Source organism: Podarcis muralis, chromosome 4, assembly GCF_964188315.1.
Source record: "Podarcis muralis chromosome 4, rPodMur119.hap1.1, whole genome shotgun sequence".
NCBI classification, from domain to species: Eukaryota; Metazoa; Chordata; class Lepidosauria; order Squamata; family Lacertidae; genus Podarcis; species Podarcis muralis.
The window spans coordinates 30,879,215-30,900,039 of record NC_135658.1 but is presented as its reverse complement, the minus strand read 5'-3'; the positions used below and the strand labels follow the sequence as shown (position 1 = coordinate 30,900,039).

Here is a 20,825-nt window from a genome sequence, read left to right as displayed (position 1 = left end):
TTTGCTGCTGGCAACAGCAAAGCCCTGATCTCAATGGATGCCTTTCTGAAGAAACTTCATCCCAGAATTCACATTTTTAAAATGCAGTTTGGTATGTTCTGGGAACTGAGGACTGCATTGCAAAATTTGGGAAAAGTGCAAAACCCAAAAGTTGACCACATTTCCAATCTGTATATTAGCCTAGACACAACAAAATTATCTTCCATCCCTAGTGCTGAAGCATAGGAAATAATAACAAAATGCACAGACAACCGTTTCCCCTTTTATACGAATAAAAGTTTTATTGATTTCCCCCCCTTTTTTAGACAATTAGAAAGAACAAAGAAAGAGGAGAGCGAACAGTCTCATGAAAGGTAGAACCGGGAAGGGCTTTCCGAGCACTGGAGTGTGAGCTGCCGTGGGCAGCATTCCTTGAAAATGTCCTACATTTTTCGTTGTTATAAAAACAGAGAGAATGTGTGTCTCTGCATTATTTTACCCCCGCCCTCTATTTTTGCATTGCTGTTTTGTTTTGTTTTAAAGCCACTCTTCCACCCCTCCCCTCCCCCCAAAACCCCCACCCCCAACCTCCAAGTCTGGAAAGGAGAAACCGGCAGTGAGCACATGAGAAGAGAGACTGCTCCCTGGGAAATGTGTATAAATTCAGCAGCCCATCTGTCTGCCTGGTGTGCTCGGAAGTCAATGAAGCAAGTTGCGTATGTGTTATGGGGGAGAGGGGCTTAGAGGAGAGGAGGAGGAGAAGGAGGAGGAGAGCATGGTTTGTTTGTTTTTTTTCTTTTTTAAAGCAAAGAAGGCACAGAATCTCAGCTAAGCTTCAAACCCAGTGCAACCTGAAGGACTCTCTCTGCAAGGATAGTGTGTGGGTAGAGAAGGAAATATGGCCTGGGCAGGGAGCTCTCCTAGAGGATGCCTCTGTGCCCATTTGGAAGGAAAGTATGAAGTCTGGGTGAGCCGAGTGGAAGCAGAAGAGTAGCAAGAGACCGACCTCTAGCAAACCCCATTTCCAGTGCATGTTGGAAGGTGGGAGGGAGGCTGTGAAACAAGCCACCCCCTTTCATAGTGCTGGGGTGAGATCAGAAAGATGTCTCTCTCTCCTTCTCTCTCTCGTTTGTCAGTGCAGAGAAGGAAAGCCTGGTAAGAAGAGCTTCCAAGGGGAGCATTTTCCCGTTAAGGAGATCAGCGTGCCAGCAATACAAATGAGGCAGGTGTGGACAGTGGGACTCAAGTGACATGTCCCTTGGCTCTGCCTCCTCGAGGTATTAGGAAATGGCCCCCCAGCTCTAAGTCTCCTCCACGGCATGAAAAGACCCTTGTTTGCTTATTATTATTTTTTCTTTTCTAAATCCTCAGTTTGAATTAAGGCTACTGAGAATTGCAAGAGTGAAACCTGTCAAGTTGGGCGGACAGGCAGGGGCAAGGAAGCAACAGGGCCCTATGCCAACCTGCCACGGTGAGGTGCCACGTAAGAGTCAGTCATGCCACAAGGAGGGAAAGGGGGGGCAGCACTGCCACGAGCCTTCCTTTCTGCTGCTCCCTGCTTTCCCACACTCTATCTGTCTGTCTGTCTGTCTCTCTCTTTTTCCCTGCTCCCTTTACTATAATAAGCCCCAAAGATCCAAGAAAAGGAAGGTTAAATGTGAAGCCTCAAATGTGTGAATGTTCAACTGGCCATGCAAGCCAGACCCAAACAGCCCTTATGGGGTGGGTGGGGAGGAGACGGACCCTGCCATGCAAACGCCAAAGGCGCTGAAGCCCAGCTCTTTGCAAAATGCCAGCCACACGCCCGGAAAACACAGCACAGCCCTCGATAAGCAACGGAGGCTTCAGCATTCCAACCAGCACCGTTACTGCCTCTCCCCCCCCCCCATGAATCCCTCCTCTCAACAACAGCGAAACAGCAGCAGCAGCAGCACATTCTGGCGCCAAGAAGCTCGTTGGGGAACAATGCCGGACTGACTCACAACAGTTTCCATGGAGGTGACAAGGGGTTGCTGGAAGCATCCAAAAAACTAGTGCAAGGTTGGGGCCGGGTGGATGGGGAAGAGAACATCCAGTCTGGGGAAAGGAGAAAGCAGGAGGGGGTGGCAAGAACAAACTAAAGAATAAAATATAACCCTCAAACCAATTCCCAATCTGCCCCTCCTCCCTTGTCTCGTAATTCTCTCTCTCTCTGTCCCTCTGAGACCAGCTTGGCTTGACCAGCATCTTTCCACTCCCCCCCCCCCTCCCAGCTTCATCGTCTGTTTTGAGCCAAGCAGCCAATGTGCCATCCATAAGGCTGTTGAGTAGTCCTCCCTGCTAATGGCCCATCTGCTGACTATGGGGCCTTCTGAACCCCACCTCACTCGCCATCCTTGAGGGGGCCTCATTAGGTAGATCTTAGTAAACCAAGTGTGGCATCGTCCCCCTGTGACGCCTTGTGTGCCCCTCCCTTTGGCCTTGGCACATCCAGCCACAGCTGAGGAGACCCCTGAGATCATAAAAAGGGTTGTGGGAAGCAAGGGGAGGGGACCATCACACACCAGTGGGAGTGACTGGGGTGGGGGAAAGACACAGAGGAGAGGCTTGATGTTCCCCTTCAACGCATTTCAGGGAGGAAGAGGAGGGTCTCTTGTTTTGGCCAGGTCTTCACCCCCACTCGGTGCAACAGGTTCTTGTTTTCCTCAGAACCATGCCCACTTCCTACACCAAAGAGCCGGCTCGGCTCTGCGCCGGCACCATGACCGGCACTGCACCTATCCTTTCCAGCGTTGCCTGACTCACGGCGTAGGAGCGTGTGTGCTGCGGTCTTGGCTTGCGGCTCACTGAGCCATTGCTTCTGGCCATCTCCTGTGGGGAGGGGGCTGTATTGGTTGTCACCACCAATGTCTTGGGTGGAGGGGGGGCTGGGTGGCCTCCATTGGCATAGACAGGGCGGGCGCTGGTGCTTCCAGAGCGGGTGAAGGGCTGGCGCGCATCGTTGTTGAGGCGAGCAAAGGAGTCTGTGGTATGGTTTGCTTTGGGGTCGTTCCAGTACCGGCTGTTGTAGGTGTTGGATGATGTGAGAGTGTCGTTCTCCGAGGATGAAGCATCGCCATGGAATGCTTTTGTGGATGAAGAGCATTTGGGTGGCAGATCATCCTCCCTAGGAAAACAAGAGACCACTGTTAGCAATGTAGTTGTCCTCCGTTCTAAACACCCCCATCCCTGGCAGGAACAAAAACACCTTGCACTGGCGCAGCACAAGGAGAAAAGCAAATAATCCACACCATGATGCCATGTTGGCGCAATGATGTGCCCAACTTTGACATCTCCACCTTAAGTCTTACAATCCAATTTTCTGTGCCTCTATCTCAGCATCAGGCTGTTGGGCTTGAGGTCTAACAGAGTACAACAACGAATGACAAGCGACAATAGAATTGAGCAATGCTGGTCACGCACTTCTGGGAGTCTTTTTGGTTTCATTTCCCCTTATCAATGGGGCGTAAGTGGGGAACCCCATAAGCACTTGCCTTCGACTCCCACTACTGATCAATTATTATATTACCAGGAATGGTGTATTTGTTCACATGTCAACACTTGGCAACACCTAAGGAAGAAATTATGGGTGGAGCTGGCTTTTATGCCTGTACCAAGACTCTGGGTGGTCAAGCCACTACTAGTAATGAGAAAATCATGAAAGAAATTAGTGTACACTAAAATATTATTCTGACAGAGGTAGGAGGAACCTTCCTTGCAGCTCAGCTGGAAAGAAACTATGGCAAAAACTCTGGTATTACTGCTTTGATCCCTATTCATTTACAAAGCCCTCAACAACTTAGGTCCAGGGTACCTCAGGCACCTCAACCCTTATATCCCAGCTTGACCACTGAAACCATCTGCTGGAGCGCCATTGGTCATTCCCTGAGTTGGCAAGCTCATTTGACAACAGGAAACTGAGCCTTTTGTGTCATCAGCCCAGTGTTGTGGAAATCTCTGCCAACAGAGATTCTGCAGGCACCTTATGTGCCAACTTTTAAATGCCTGCTAAAAACTTTTCCATTCCATCAGTCTTATGCAGGCAATTCAAAATATATATTTCCATAATAGTTAGCTGATTTCTGATTTTAACTCTTTTTGTATGGTTTTTTATTGTGTAGCTATATGTACAATTTTTTGTAAACCATTACGCTTTTTTTTTTTTTTACATGAGTGGTATTTGATTTTTTGTAATAAATGAAGAAGATGACAGGGGGAAAGGAAGGGACAGAGCAATATCTTGTCAAAGGCCAAACCTTATCTCATTAGGAATTTCCTCCTCCTCTTCCTCCTTGTGTTTGTTCTTCCAGTAAAAGAGTGTCACAGCCACCACGGTGATGCAGATGATGAGCACCAAGACCCCTGCAGCTGCAGCTCCAGCAATCAGGCCAAAGCTCCGGGGGTGAGCTGTGTGGGACATGGAATACATGAGAAGTCGGAGTAGGGAAAAGGTATGGAGCGAGTTCAACCAAGCCTCAGCAGGTTTTCAGCATCAGGACAGCCTGGCTTGATATCTCTTGTATCACCTATAAAATTATCACTCCATCACAAGCTATTGTCCAGTGTGGGACCCCAAGAGACGAGTGGGGCAGAAGCACTCTCAGGATGGAGCCCACTGCAGCCCATTCAAACAAGAGCTCTGCTGCAGCAAGGGGTTAACGTTTCCCCGGAACTTTGGAGTTTCACAGCACAGAAATGTGGCAACTAAGTGCAGCTCAGAGACATCTTCAGATGCTGTCTCATGCGCTCCTCAAATATTTGTTGGTGGTGGTAGTGGGCAGATATTGTCCCAAATTCTTGCTCCACTGGATGCCTCTGGGCATGTACCTTCCCGAGTGCCTCCTGCTCTAGTTTTGGTGGCATGAAATGGCTCTGTTCGCTCACAAACACAACCAAGAAAGCCTAGCATGCCGGGGCACTTTTCACATACCTGAAGGTCAGTGATAGGGTGATGGTTAAAAAAAAAATGAACGAGCCCTTAGGCATATCAGAGGCCACAGCTCTGAGAACCAAACTAGCTCTTACAAAGGAGAGCTGTGATTGGATTGAGTTTTCTTTTGCTGAAGGCAGCTGTGGGGCTTTCCCATCCATTTGGGCTGGGGCCATTGTGTAGGGGAGGGAGTCTACCCATTGTGCTGCAGCCCCATCCAATGCGCACCCACACCCACCTGGAGTTGCCATTAGTTGTGAAAGGCATCATGTAAAGGTGCAGTGGGCATCTGCAGGGTATCTTCTACATGGCTAATTATCAGCAGTCACCCTCGTAAGTGAAGAAAAGTATATCCAGTGATAGATGGGCTCTGAGCTTCCAGTGCAGTGTGAAAAAACACTGCACTTTCAATACAGTGAGTGGTGGTGGTGGGGCCTCTGGTTATTTTTAGAATGGGTCCAAATACCTGGTGCAAAGCAGCAGGTTTCATTCCCAAACATGCTCTTTAAAAAGAAGAAGCAAGCAGCAGGATCAACCCATTTTCTTTTGCCCTGAGCAAATTTCCTTTTCCACTATTTGCATCTCAAGCACTTTAGTTTTGTCATAAGATTTAGGTGTTACTGAAGACATCTATATTTAAGAAGGCTTTCTTAATATAAGTTACCCAGTCACTTATAGAACATTTTTATATCTGTAGAAGTCATTTTGTTGTTTTTGGAATTTGTAAAGATGGTTTTATTGTTTTTAGAGTTTGCTGAAATAATGTTACTATGTTTTATCCTGTTTTTATCCTGTACAAAACTTTGATGGCTTAATGCTATGAAGTGGTGCATAAATCTGTTAAATAAATAAAAATGAAGTATTTACAGGATTAGCATCTCTTATTCCGGACTACAAATTTCCACACATGCAGCGAAGTTTCATGCATTACTAGAAGATGTGCTTCTGCTTTCCCGCTACCTGCTCTAACAACATAAAAAATGGGGTTCAAGGATCTCATTCATGATGGGACAAGTGAGCCTGGGGAGAGGCTTCCAAATCTTACTACAAACAAGACTGAGGACTGCTCATTTCTCACATTACCACAGAGACTGGGAAAACAGAAGGAAGACACTCATTCTTTTGCTTTCTCCATGTCTGTGTAATGCATGGGGAGGAAGTGGGGAGGGGCAACATACTGGTCCTGTAAGAAGAACACCCTGCTTGCATCCAACATGTGACTTAACCTCTGACAGGCAATGAGACATGAGGCTGACTTGTGCAAGACAAGTCCCTCATTAAAACTGACTTACGTGTAATCACTTGAACCTCAAGAGAACAAGTGCTGCTTCCGATGACATTAGAAGCCACACACTGGTAACGTCCTGATGACACAGTGCTAATATTGCGCAGAATGACTGTACCCTGAACTTGGTCTAGATGGGAAGGAAGGAAAAAACATAAATTAAATTAGAGATGTGGTATGTGGGGGGTGGAGAGAAAGACAGCCATTTCAATGCAGCCTTGAAAAGGCAAATCCAGTAAATCGTAAATTCTATGCAAGACTCTTAAGAGATAAATTAGAAAATAACCTTTAGATGAAAGCATCAGAAACAGACAAGATTAGGGTTTAAGGAGCTTACAGTGGACATTTTCTTCTTAAAGATTATTTTTTTATGTATGTGAAAGCTGAGGATAAGAGAATAAGGCAAGATAACTAGCAAGGGCCATCAACAAGCTAACACTTGTTCTTACAAGGAACTCAAATGCAGTTGTCAACTACTCAGCTTTTTATCATTCCAGAATGAAAAAAACATTTTCAGATCCTTAATCAAGAGCCATATCTGATTTTGAGGTCCAAACAAAGTGTTAAAACAGTGGGCTGATTTGGGTGTAGTGCTAGAGCATAGTTTAGTACAATGATCCTGGGTGAGTCTCAGGCTTGACACTCAGCCCTTCCTTTTGATGTGACCACAAGGAGTTCAAAAACTTTTGCTTCTCCTGTAGATTAGCTACAGCTTGCCATTTTATCTAAATGAAACAAACAAACAAACAAACAGTGGTTAATTTTAAATATGGTTTCTAGAAACAAACCAGCTTCAAATCATAATTTAAGAAGTTGGCTTGTTTCTGCAAACCATACTTAAAATTAACTGCAGTTCAGGGTTCTGATGAAACAACTGAGCTGTGGCTAATCTGAAATGTAAGTGGAAGTTTATGACCATACTAGAAGAGAAGAGGTGAGGGTTGTGTGGAATCCTGAGGCTCACTGTGACTCATCCTTAAAACATTATACCATGCCTTAGTACTTTAGTGTTATGTGTGAGCTGTACCAGTGAAACATTACATAAATCAATTAAAAACATGAAAGTAATGTAACAAAATAATATGAAACATATCGGCTAAAAGGAGCTGTGTATGTGTGATTGTGGCCACTTTTACCCCCCCCCCCATCACTCCTTTTGACATTTTTTCAGGGTGTGTTTGCACAAAAAGGATGGAAGTTTTTACTCACTCTGAGTGATGGAAGGAAACACACTGCCCTCACTTTGAATTGGCTTTGTGATAACATCTTGTGACCCCATGTTCTTCTGATATTATCACCATAGCTACATGAAGCCTGATCGTCTGGGATAACTATTCCCAGAAATAAATAAAATCTACACCAGGACCTATTGACACAGACAGTGAACAGCAGAAAATAGGCATGAGCACAGCTAAATATTTGAGGAAATATATCTGGAGGCTCATGAATGCTCCCCTTTTGCAACGAAAGTATTTACCTGTGAGCATTCAGCACAGCCCTAGGATATAACCCTAGGATATAATGAGTTCGCAAACAGTAATGCAGGTGGCATTGGGACAACACAATATACCAATTAAATGACTGTTTTACTATATGATTTTTTCAATATAAGATAATATTTCAGCACACCACCAAAGTGCACAATCAATACATGGTTGTTTGTGCATCATCTCATGGCTGCTTCACCCACATGCTCATATTCATTCCACACACTTTGCAAACCACTTTTTTTTTAGCATCTGTGAACTAGCCTTCACTCATAGACTGGAGTGGAACCATCAGCAGGAATGCAAGAGGTGAATATTGGGCTGGCTCATTAATGCAAATCCCTAATAGACATGAAGCATGCATCTCTAAAGTAAGAGTGGTTGAGCTGCAGCACAGTTCTGCAAGCCAACTATTATGGCACAGCATCAGACCTGCACTCAGGCCTGCCTCTTCTGCACTGCACTCCCAGGCTCAACAGGCTAGAGACAAGACTGCACAACAATAATGGGAGTTGTGCAGACAGTGGCACTGCCTCATGCTCTGGAGTGGATTTATGGCACGTTGGGCAGAAAGGTTGATCACCCCTGCTCTAAGGTATGTGTTCTTTTTTAGTACTATGATTAGAATTTCCACTAGAGGGCACCCAGTACTCTAAAGGCTCAGTAGCTTTCGTTATTTTGGACAGAGTATTTTCTCCCTATTCCTTATTTTTAGTGAGTTTCTGCACTTATCACAGCAACATTATCACGCCCCTCCCCTCTGTGACCTTCTTGGATCTGGTGTTTCCTGCCCTGAAACCCAGGTAGTCCGTCAGCAGTTTGGGATAGACCACATAAAGTTGTGACCTTACTGCCAGCAGAACAAGCGAAGGGAAAATTAGACCAACTCTCTTGGAAAATGCAGTTGTAGGGCAGGGGGGTGCAATGCTCACCTTGTGTGGCTGTCGGGGGCAGCTTGGGGGCACTGTCCAGTCTTTCCCAGTAATAGGTTGGCCGAGGGATGCCTTCTTCTGAACTGCACGTCAGCGTGATGTCACTGCCAATGTTCAAAGATCCCTGAATTCTGCAGACTGGGGCAGATGGAGGAACTGCAGGGAGAAAAGATGGCAGAGCAACAGTTAGGTCAGGAGCTGCGTTCAACAGAAAAGTGTGACCAGTAAGGACTCTAGGCCCGGGAGGAGGAGGGTGGGAGAGAAATTCAATTCAGTTCACAACTGAAGGTGAACTTACAGATTTCGCATTTTCCAAAAAAAAAGTCCTTCAAAATTTGCAACTGTATGAATTTTGTAATGAGGTTCCCCAGCCAAGTAATGAGTACAAAAATAAAGAGTGCATATACATGCATATTTAATCCATTGTATTAGGGGAGATTGCAGAAATGTGTATATTATACAAAAGTACATAAAAATGTTTATGGTAGGATGAATTTGGACACAACTGTTAATTTTCATGGGGACTTTATTTGGGGGGAAGTTCAAACTGTTAGAGAAATGTGGAGAAATGAACTTAAGGATTGGAATAATGGAGTATGGGTAGATTTGATTTGATTTTTTTTAAAAAAGAGAGAGAACAAAAAGACAGGCTGAGAAGACAAAAGATACAGACGGCTTAAGACTAATAGGGGAAGCAACAGGCGAGGTCACCTGCTAAGGCTTTTGTAGCTAGTGAGCCAGCTCAGTCATAACTGCTGACTTAATTGTGGCCATTTTCGATTAGTGTCCTCTACGGGGAAGAAAAACATCTGCAGCTCCCCACCAGCTTATACAATAAAGATATCATTAAAACTTTTTGCTTTAAGCCAATTCTGGTAGCAGAATGAAGATGGGAGGTTTCATGTTATTCCTTTTGCAAAAAGATAACACAACTGTTGGGAAAAATAAGATACGATAACTTTGGAAACATCAAGTAATTTTTTCAATTAAATATTAAGGACATGATAAAAGTGAACCAGAAACATGCATTCCCTCATTTCTCCCACTTGTATTTAACACAGCAAATACTACAACTGCTGTCAGTACTTAAACTGGAATGAGCATCTTTTGCTCAACTGCATACACTAAGGAATTTTGTGGAAATGGTCAGTGAGCCTCCCCTCCTGTGATGTCAAGTAGTAGTAGTAGTAGTAACAACAACAACAACAACAACAACAACAACAACAATAATATCATAAACACTTCAAAATATTGGGGAGAAAGTTGATAAATAGTAGAACTGGTCTGAATGTTTGGTGGATTCCAGGATGCTGTTTTTGAAAGGATTTAGAAGAGAAATCCTTTCTGTAGGTTGGGGCCTAGGGTAATACAGTAATACAAGGTAGTGGTCTGAGGGCTACTAGCTTACCTTTAAGGAAGCTTTGTAAAATAATAATAATATGAAAGACAGATAAAATCTACCACCTCATATTATTTTACATTTATGAAGTATACACCATAAGTCAAATTACTTTCTTTCTCCTCTATCAGTGGCAATGAATTCCCCCTTTAAATGGAAACAAAGGTTTAACAACGAGAGTACCCCACCCTAATAAATTGTCTGTTTATGTGAGGAAAGTAAAAGTTGACTGAGGCAAAACAATAAATAAAATAAAAATCCCTAAGGCCCCAGGAACATTTTAGCCCCACTCACTTGACTCTTCTTGGTTGGCCAGGGATCAATCCAGCCCATGGACTGAAAGGCCCTACTCTACTTCATTGGGTTTACAGCCTGGTAAATTGGCCTCCAAGAGTCCCATGTAGGATGAATCACCAGTCAGCAGACCCAAGGACCCATCTGAGCACACCAGACCCTTTAAAATCTGAGGCTCAGAGCCCAGTTCTCAGTCTGTGCTACTTGTCTGAAATGTGAGGTCTCTGACCAACTCCTTCTCCTCTTTCTCCTCATTGCTGTCTTGAACCACGGCCCCTGTCTAACTTTATTTTTGGCCTGCCTCTTAACTCCACAGACCCTGATCTGCCTTCCCTGGAATTCAACCTCACTTGTTTTGGACAGTGCTCCTGCCTCCACCCTCTGGTTTGGATCTTTGCGCACGTCACTCACAGCAGACCCCTGTTAAGTGATGTCAGGAGCAGAAGCTTAGATCTAGAGAGCCAAGGTTTGCTTTGTCCCCATGCTAATTAGGCTTCTTTCCCTAAAGGTCACAAAGACACAAAATAGAAACGTATGCCCAGTGCACCTTCTCCTGTCACCATGTACTACAATGGGAAAAGCCACTTGAGGGGAAATTCTCCTCTGCAAGAATACACCCAGTGCTTTCTGATACTTGTTACAGTATGTGAAGGAGAGGGGAAGCTCCCTTGTTTCATTTTTAGGCTTACACCCCTGAAGGTCTAATATTCCACCACCTGAAAGTAGTTTTGAACTCACAGAGCCCAACATTTTGTCCCACCTGTGCCATTATGTGGCAGACTAGCTATTTCAAATTTCGAGGAAAACCAGCCTCCTGTTTCAGGCTTTTCATGGTTATCAGTGGTCTGGACTAGAGCAAAGCACATACCCAAGACGTTGAGCCCAATGACTCCAATATTCCGGCCACCTCGGTCTGGTAGATTGTTGACCAAACACTGGTAAGTCCCAGTGTCTGACAGCTGGGTGTTGTTGATGAAGATGGAGGCACTGGTGGTTGGCATCGTCATTGCAAACCCCACTCGCCCATAAAACTGGGGTGCACCATCAAAAATCTGACCCCCCTGGTAAATAATAACCTGAAAAACAAAGATATGACACTTCTCCTTAACAAAGCAATGGTTAAAAGAGGACTTGTTCACTCATTATACAGAGGCTTCAGTGTCCTGTGGTTTTAGTGCAATTAAAATACAACAATTGTGTTCTGAGGGTAAGATAAGCCATATGGAGCTCCTGGGTACTTACTACGCACTGCTTCTACTTTTGCTACCATGGAGAAGTATTTGCACAATAGATTTAAAAGATATAAGGGAAACTACAATGAAATGTTCCCCTAAAGGGAAGAGTCAAGCCTAGTCAATTTTATATGTCTTTCTATTTAGAAGGAGGACACAAAAAGGCTTATAAGCAGGGAGGGAGTTTGCATTTCTCCCTCCTCTGCATTTTGGAGTTCTGGAATACATGGTCTCATTTCCAAAGTGGAACTGATGCATTAGGAACCCTTCTCTGTTACTATTTTATATTTGCAAATTTTGCACTGAGTATTGAACATGGTCTGTTCTTTCACATTCACCCACCCACACATAAAAACGATGTGCAGAATGCATTAGGGGAAAATAAAGCGGCTTTTATGGATTTGCATCAAGATTCATTTTTGTGTGCTGTTTTACTGTTTTGCATGTGTTATTTTACGTTTTGGTAAATCAGCACAAGAAAAAGCAGCAGTATTTACCAACGTGTGTGTGTGTGTGTGTGTGTGTGTGTGTGTGTGTGTGTGTATTTCAATTCAAATGTATACGTATTGATTGCTTTGGTCGCCCTGTATGATGACCTCTGTTGAAAGAGAGACAAGGGAAATGTCTCCCTGTTAATTCTTCTTGACCTCTCAGCAGCTTTTGATATCATCAACCATTGTATCCTTCTGAAGCAACTGCCGAACTAGGGGTGGGTGGCACCGCTTTGGGGTGGTTCCAGTTCTACTTGGATGGTCATTCCTTGAGGGTGTTGCTTGGGGAGTGCTTTTCAGGCTGTGGAACCTTCAATGTGGGGTTCCTCAGGGCTCAATCCTATCCCCCACGTTGTTCAACATCTACAGGAAACCGCTGGGTGGGGTTATCTGGGGGTTTGGAGTACGTTGTCAGCAGTATGCTGATGACACTCAGCTCTATTTCTCCTTTACATCTGCAGCTGAGGCAGTGGAAGTGCTGGACCAGCATCTTGCCTCAGTAATGGACTGGATGAGAGCCAACAAACTGAAACTCAATCCAGGTAAGACTGAGGCACTGCTAGTGGGTGGGAGAACGCCTGCTCTTAATGGGGTTACACTTCCTCTGAAGAAGCAGATTTGTAGCTTGGGGGCACTCCAGGATACTTGAGGCTCAGGTGGCCTCAGTGGCCCGGAGAGCCTTCCACCAGCTTTGGCTGGTGGCCCAGCTACGTCCCTATCTGGACAGGGATAGCCTAACTACTGTTGTCTATACTCTGGTAACCTCAAGGCTAGATTACTGCAATGCATTATGCATAGGGCTGCCTCTGAAGACAGTTCAGAAACCTCAGCTAGTGCAGAATTCAGCAGCCACGTTGCTCACATGAGCAAGACGGTTTGAGTATATTACACTGATCCTGGTCCGACTGCACTGGCTACCAATTAGGTTCCGGGCCCAAATCAAAGTGCTGGTTTTGACCTATAAATCCTTAAACAGCTCAGGGCCACAATACTTCAAGGACTGCCTCTTTCTATATGAATCTACCCGGACCTTGAGATCATCTTCTGAGCGCCTTCTTCATGTGCCTCCTCCTCCTCGAGAGGTCCGGTGGGTGGCAACATGAGAACGGGTCTTCACTGCAGTGGCTCTCTCTCTGCGGAATGCTCTCCCAAGGGAAGTTTGGCTGGCGCCTTCATTATACACTTTAGGCACCAAGCAAAAACGTTCCTTTTTAACTGGGTCTTTGGTTGATTTGATTGACATCCTATACATTTTTAAAATGTGGGGGTCGGGGGGGGTTATTTTGTTGTAGTTGCTATTTTGATTATGTATTTTGTAGTTTTATATTTTGATTTTATTCTGTGAAGCATCCTGAGACCTCTGGGTATAGGACGGTATATAAATACAACAACAACAACAACAACAACAACAACAACAATTCATTATGACAATGCATTCCAATAAGAAGCATAAGCCTGAGTTTGCATTCATTTAAAAAAATGAATCAAAATGAAACAAATTGTCTATAAAATAGGGACCCTTTGTCCCACCTATCTGAAATCTGACAAGTCTGATGTAATAAAAAAAGATGCAAAGGCATAGCCTAACTGTTCCCTCGCTCCTCCCCCTCCCCCAGAAACCTTTCTATGACCTGTATAGGCTGTTCCAGCAAAAATCAATGTAAAGAAATGAGAAAAAACTAGATTTTCATTTGAATTTCATTTTATTTCCTACCAGTAGACTGTAGGCTGTTATTGGAAAGTATCAAAGTTAAAGGAAGTAAAAAATTAGCTGGGCTAATTTTCCCATAAAAAGCAAATAGGAATAAGGAAAATGAATAAACAAGTTTCAAATCAGTCATGAAATAGAATGAAAAGCAAATAAATGCATAATTAAACAACAAAGAATGCAGTAACTACATTATTCCACCACCAACCCTCTGCATGCCTTTCTCCAGATTTACGCCCTTTCACCAATCATTCCTGTACTATATCTGATTATCTGAATGCTACATCAAGTGAGTTATAAGTCACTGCTCATGCTCTTACTTCTTAGCAACACCCAGTGGCCTGTTTGGCACCACAAGGCTCAAATCAGAAGTTCCTCATACGGAAGTTCCTCTGTCTGCTGCACTCCTACACCCTAGGGTATGGGTAGCCAATGCTGTAGTCTCCAGAATTTCCTGGACTCCAACTCCCATTACCTCTGATCATTGGCCTTGCTGGATGTGGCTGAACACAGAGAAGATATCCGAAACACCAACAGTCAATGTGTGGGTCTCAGAAACATATGCTACAGAAACTCCCCAGAGCTTCATCAGACACACTTGTAAGATTCATGCCTGTCCATTCACACATCACAGCCAAAAAAGGTCATTCACGGCTATAGTCTGGATGCTTCCCACATTTTCAGAACGTAATTGGGGGAAACCAGCACAACCGACGCAGCCCTAGATTGTAAACCGAAGGGCAAGTCTTCTGTTATTTGCATTGATTTATAAGCCATCCTATGAGCCTATTGTTGGGGGGGTTTTTTGGCCAGCTAGTTCTGTGTTTCCACCAAGAGTTTGGTACCTGTTCAGGTTGGTTGGCATTGGAGAGTGGCGTGACCATCCAAATGACGTTAAGGTTATTAAGCGCAGCACTGGTGGTAAAAGTACAGGGCAGGACCGCCGTCTGGCCCCGAGCAACTTCAACACTCCTTGTGTTCATGAACACTTCCAGGGGACTCACTAGACCTGTAAAGAAAGAGGCACCAAGGTGACATGCTGCATTTATCCAGGAGACCATTTTTTAACCTCAGCCTGCAATGACATACATACTTAGTAGGTGCACAAATGCGAGAGTGAGCTTCCTATCTTCCCTGCTGTGACCCTGAACATCCTCCCTTCCTCTCCTGTTTTCCCTCCCCTCCCCACAACGAGGCCGCTGCTTTGGCCCACTTTCCAAGACTTTCCACTGTCTGGAGCAATCCAGGACAATCTGTGGCGCCTCTCTGGCTCTTGGTGCACAGGATGCAGGAGGCATATAGAAGACAAAGATTCGTATTGCTAAGCTAAATAGCACCTGCAGGGCTACAGATGGGGATGGCGCACACAACAACTGCTTCTGACAGGTAAACGTAGGAAAGGTGGCAAGGGAGTATGGAGGAGGAACGTATGCTGAGTTTGCATCTGCTTTTGTTGGGACAGGCTGGTTCTGAGGCACAAATGAATGCTGCTCCATAGAAGTGTACAAAGCAAAAGCAAAATGAAAAAAGGAACTGCTCTCAACAAGCTCCTTGTTCTAGCTATGCACTTTACAAGCTTTACAATAATTCACAACAGTTCTTGCCCACAGGCTTACAATCCACTACATTTATTTACACCCCACAACCTAGTTGCATTCAGAAATATATTTATCCTAGGGAAGGGCCTTTTTGGTAGTGACACCTGCCCTGTGAAACACCTTCCCATCAGATGTCAAACAGATAAACAACTACACAACTTTCCAAAGACCTTTGAAGGCAGTCTTGTATCAGGAAGTCTTTTATGTTTGATGTTTTGCTGTTTTTTTCAAACAAACAATTTTTATTAAACTTTTGATTTACAAAAGTACATGCCTTATCTTATTTCAGGTTGTAGAATCTTTTTTTACATCTGAAGTGAGTCGTTAGTGTTGTATATAGAATGAAATTGGGGAAGAAGAAGCTGGTGTGGTGTGGTAACACTTGGTATATATGTGGGATTTTTATTCTCTTTCTGTTCATTTATTGTATTTCCCTGGAAGTGTTTTTATTATGTTGGAAGTCGGTCAGTGTGGCTGGGGCAACCCAGTCAGATGGGCAGGGTATTATTATTATTATTATTATTATTATCATCATCATCATCATCATCATCATCATCATCATCTTAGCTCAGTGGTAGAACATCTGCTTTGCACAGGTTCAGTCTCAGGCACCCCCAAGGTAGAACGGATAATGTATCCAGTCTGAAGCCTTGAACAGCCACGGACAGTCAGTGTAAATATTGCTGAGCTAGATGATCAACTTCCTATGTTCGTATCTTCTCAATCCTAACAGCAGAATTCCCACTAAAAGAACCTTAAATACCTGAGGCCCAAACCAGATGAGACATCAATACCATGCAATTAGCAATAGCTTTTTTAAAAGTAAACTGAAGACATGAATGGCCTCATCCATAATGGGACAATGTGGCACGGGTGTGTGTCAAAGGGTTAAACCTCCCCTGCCCTCCCCTGCCAGGGTCCCAATCCAGATTAGCTCCTGTTCCTGCACCTGTAATTTATTCAAAAGCTAACCACACAATTCACTGTGTAATTAACATCTCATCTAGTTTGACCTCAACTCTACTGATTCTCCAGCCAAGGTGTAATCACCAGCTATTTGCATAAATGTGATTAAATGGCAAACTAGGAGTGAGCAAACTTCTTTCCCATTCAGAATAAGTTGAGACACGTTGGATTATTTATCTGGACTTCTAGGTGAAATCTGAATAGTTTAAGATAGTCAAAACCACCCCCTTGCACTTATAGGTACAGTGGTACCTCGGGTTACAGATGCTTCAGGTTACAAACGCTTCAGGTTACAGATTCCGCTAACCCAGAAATAGTACCTCGGGTTAAGAACTTTGCTTCAGGATGAGAACAGAAATCGCGCAGCAGCAGCACGGCGGCAGCGGGAGGCCCCATTAGCTAAAGTGGTGCTTCGGATTAAGAACAGTTTCAGGTTAAGAACGGACCTCCAGAACGAATTAAGTTCTTAACCCGAGGTACCACTGTACATATTCCTCAGCCCTAAGTATTAGTGCATACCAATAACATTGTCAGGACACTCCAGTGCCTTGAAGGCTTTGTAATGGCAGCCATCTGAACAGTGTAGATCGGCCTTTCCTCACACATGTATACAACTTAATCTGTGCAGACTTCAGACTCTGCAAAAGCCCTTAATCCATCTGTGCATGTTTGGAAGAATTATTGGAACCATACTCTCCATGCCAGGCCCCAAGTAATCCTAAAATAATCATTTATGTTCAAGAGTGTTCAGGTCCTCTGTGAGTACTGACATAGATCAGGCCCTCCCAGTTGGCCCTGTGGGTCATGCTTTGGGGACAGATAGATTTACACTGGATAGGCCACAGCCTTTGCCAAAGCTTCTAAATTCTGATTCCCAGAGGCCTCTGCAGTGGTTCATCCTACAAGGCTACTAAGAACTGTGGGATACTGTAGAGCTGGTCAGCCAAACTGCAGATTCTAGTACAAGCCAATCCCACCCTTGACCCCAAATACCAAAAACTGCCGCCTGCAGCTTCATACTTCATTGTTTTCTTACACAGCTTTCTTTTCTGTGTAAAAAAGGGGGTATAAACGGCAAAATAGACACACAAGTTTATCCTGTGTGTTTATACCTTATTGATTTATTTCCTCACTTACAGTTATAAATGAACCTTTCATCTTATCGATCCTTGGGCAAGCAACAATAAAATGCCTATCTGAACCAAGTAGGCCAGTGCCACATGAAAACATTTTAAAATACTTATCAACACTTACACATCAACTCTAAAAATACATATACACACACAACATTGGTGTGAAGTTGTCCTTAAAGGGCCAGCAATATCCATGTTACAAGTGTATACTTGCTCTCACATGTATGCAGCCAGAACTCATGTACAGTATTTATGTAACAAACGCATGTTGTAACTCCAGCAAAAGATCCTAAACTTTTCAGCAGTGCGTACATGTAAATACATGAATGCTGGCTGCATACATGAACACACATGTACGCATTTGTAACATCCAGTTAACCCACACAAGCAGTAGACTAGGCCACAGCTCATGGAAACATCTCTGGCATAACTATGACCCACAGAAGTGAATGAGGATCCCATTCAGTGCAATGAGGTTGTGCAGAAGTGCCCGGCAGTCAGTATCTTGGTAAGTGAAACTGCCCACATACAGCAGCCACCTTCCTAACCAAATCGCTTAATTAGCCGGTGCATCTCCACTTCCAAAGTTCAGTCTTGGAAACATACCAGCATGCTGCATACACGCTCAGAAGAACTCTACTCACTTACATTAGCACCAGGGGAGCAATCTTGCTACGAGTAAGGGGACTAAGCTGCTAACAGCCTGACCAGAGTGGAATCCTTTTTCGTTTGTTTTGTTTTTTGAGGCTCTCTGCAACGCTTTACATTCCAGCCCTGAAGCATCAGGCAGCAAAGTTAATAATAAATGTTGCAATTCCGTTTCTCCTTTGTGTAGGAGAAATGTCTGGCAGATCATTGCTTTGGCTGGGAAACATTTTTTAAAGCCAGCAGAAGCCTTCTATTCCCAGAGCCTTCTTTAAAGACAAACACACTCACACATAGCCCATAAGAATACAATGTGGTAAGTGAACTATTCTTCAATGTCCTCCTCTCAGGGGTTTTTTTCCTCCCCAAAAAGATGTCCTGCTTTTACACGAAATGGTTTTGGCAACCAGACCAGGATGCACAGTGGCACAAAAATTATTGGGACTTAGGTCTCATCCTTACACCAAAGGCTCAGGCCCCCCCAAAAAAGGGGGGGGGGAGAAAAAAAGGATTAATAAAAATAACAAAGAAATATGGCCACAACTGCATGGGTGTAGTCTCTGTCTTAAGAGTCCACCACCAAAGGTATTCAGTTCCAGGCATCAATGACATTGACAGAGAAAGGACAGCCAAAGCACAAGAAGGATGTTGTCTGTGCCACAAATCCCTTCTGGCCTATGAATGAGTCAGTCTGCTACCAGGATGCCATCCGCTCCAGAAAGAGCAAAGGGGGCCCTTTCCAAGCACCAAGGAACAAAGCACCAAGGCCAGAGAAAGGGCAATGACTATCTTTGAGTTTTTGAAGCTGAGGCACCAGCTCCCTGGGTTGGGTGGAGAGGAATCACTGTATTTGCTATCCGTGTACCATCTTCTATCCCAAGGTGCCAGGGCTCAGTGGGATCTCCACCAGGACAATACTAGATAGTGCAGAAGTCCAGGGCAGCTGCATCATATCTGTCAAGTTCAGATAAATCTAAAGCACACACACACACACACACACACACACACACACACACACCAAAATCCAATTCAGAGTTCCTCTGTTATGAAGTGAAATTTGTAGTTGTGCTTCTCACCAACAGAGGCTGGATAAAAGAAATGCTACAGAAAGAAAGGTTATAAGAGCTCTTTATTGAAAATCCCACTGGCGACTGATTACTGCTCTACAGGGCCATCTGGTGTCACATGTTTATAACACAGTTATAACGATGTATTTGACTAGTGTAGCTGAGTCCAGAGTTGTAGGGTTCCTTAATCATCTATTTATTTAGCCAGTTTAAAGTTTTGTCTCGACAGAGTGCAGATGGCCAGCTTGGGGAGAGAAAGAAGCCAGGTCTTAGGTTGGATAAATTAAACTCAAGGAACAAAAATGTAAATCACATTAGAGTTCCGGAGTGTGAATGCTGAACAGGGAAGTGGCAGTGGTAAGGGAAGTCCTCTTCTACCAGCATCTAGCCATGACATTTCACTGGCCTACAACTGGTAAATAACAACAGGGCATTAACAAGCACACTCCCAAGGAATGCGTTCCCTATGAACATCAGAGAGTATTAGCATTTAGGCACCCTATTTAAAACCTATCTGTTCACCTAGGCTTTCTCTGAGGTAGGTCTATCTATGCTGATGTATGAAGCTAATCTATCGATTTGTAATGAATTCTGTGCTTGCTTTATGAATGTAGCTTTATTGTTGATTCAACGTTGATCACTGCCATGATATTTTTTCCTCATGCTGGAAGATTCCCCCATATATATATATATATATATATAGAGAGAGAGAGAGAGAGAGAGAGAGAGAGAGAGAGAGAGAGAGAGATACAGTATCTGGCAAGGCAAGCAGGATAAACACAAACACTACTGGATCAGGTGATGACATCACACCGTGAGACAGCTCATGAGGAAACCACAGCAAGTGATAATTAATTAATGGAAAACATTTCAAGACAGATGGATAGGAAAATGAACTTTTGCCAGAGTCTAAAATTAGTATTCATCTAGGAAAAAAAGCTTTTGGTTTATCTGCTCGTGAATGCCTGTTGATGAATGTTTCCAAAACTTAGTTCCCAGACCTTAGCAACACCAGCCTGAACTGTTAAGCTTTCTCTAACACAGAAAGGACAGCTAATGAGCAGTACAGACCTTGAAGACAATGTTAAGAAAGACTGGAAAGTGAGCAACAATACACTGCAGCATGTGCTGCTGATTGGTATGAAGTACAGAGAAAGGCAAAATAATTTTTGGGATGAAATAAGGCAGTTTCTGTGACAAAAAAACCCCAAACCTCTCAAGAACTGTCGGGTCAGGGTCTGACTTTTACTTCCTGGGCAGCTAAGACCACTAATAATAACAAGGGCACACACCGACCTTAGTTGGTGGCTTTGCTTCATTTAATTTTATTTGGATCCCAACTGTCTGTGCAGTTGATAGGGCATGCAAATATTTTTTGTCTCATATCAACCCCACGGAGTTTGGTAGTGCAAGGTGACAGTGACTTGCTCAGGATCATAGAGCAAGTATTTTTAAACCATGGTTAAAGTCTAAAATTCTAATCACTGTGTTACACTAGTTCTTTGCATACAACCACCAGTTCATGTGTACTTTCTCCCTGTTGCTCAATGGGATGCTGTGCAGCCTCTGCCTTGCATACATCAGATCCTGGTTTAATCTCCAAGAACAGATGAGAAAAAGACTCCTGTCCAAAATCATGGAAAACCACTGCCAGTCAGGGT

At 44.0% G+C, this 20,825-nt stretch overlaps 1 protein-coding gene across 1 annotated transcript in view; it reads right to left on the bottom strand.

Annotated features, from left to right (window-relative positions):
• Positions 1–254: 254 nt before the first annotated feature.
• The window catches only part of IGSF11 (immunoglobulin superfamily member 11), a 174,231-nt gene continuing 153,660 nt past the window's right edge, over positions 255–20,825 (bottom strand). Inside the window, exons 2-7 of the mRNA XM_028726536.2 lie at positions 14,601–14,764; positions 11,193–11,400; positions 8,632–8,787; positions 6,220–6,342; positions 4,254–4,404; positions 255–3,124 (exon numbers count right to left, since the gene is read on the bottom strand). Coding sequence (XP_028582369.2) covers positions 2,683–3,124; positions 4,254–4,404; positions 6,220–6,342; positions 8,632–8,787; positions 11,193–11,400; positions 14,601–14,764 — 1,244 coding nt within the window. The 3' untranslated portion in view covers positions 255–2,682. The remainder of the gene's footprint in view (positions 3,125–4,253; positions 4,405–6,219; positions 6,343–8,631; positions 8,788–11,192; positions 11,401–14,600; positions 14,765–20,825) is intronic.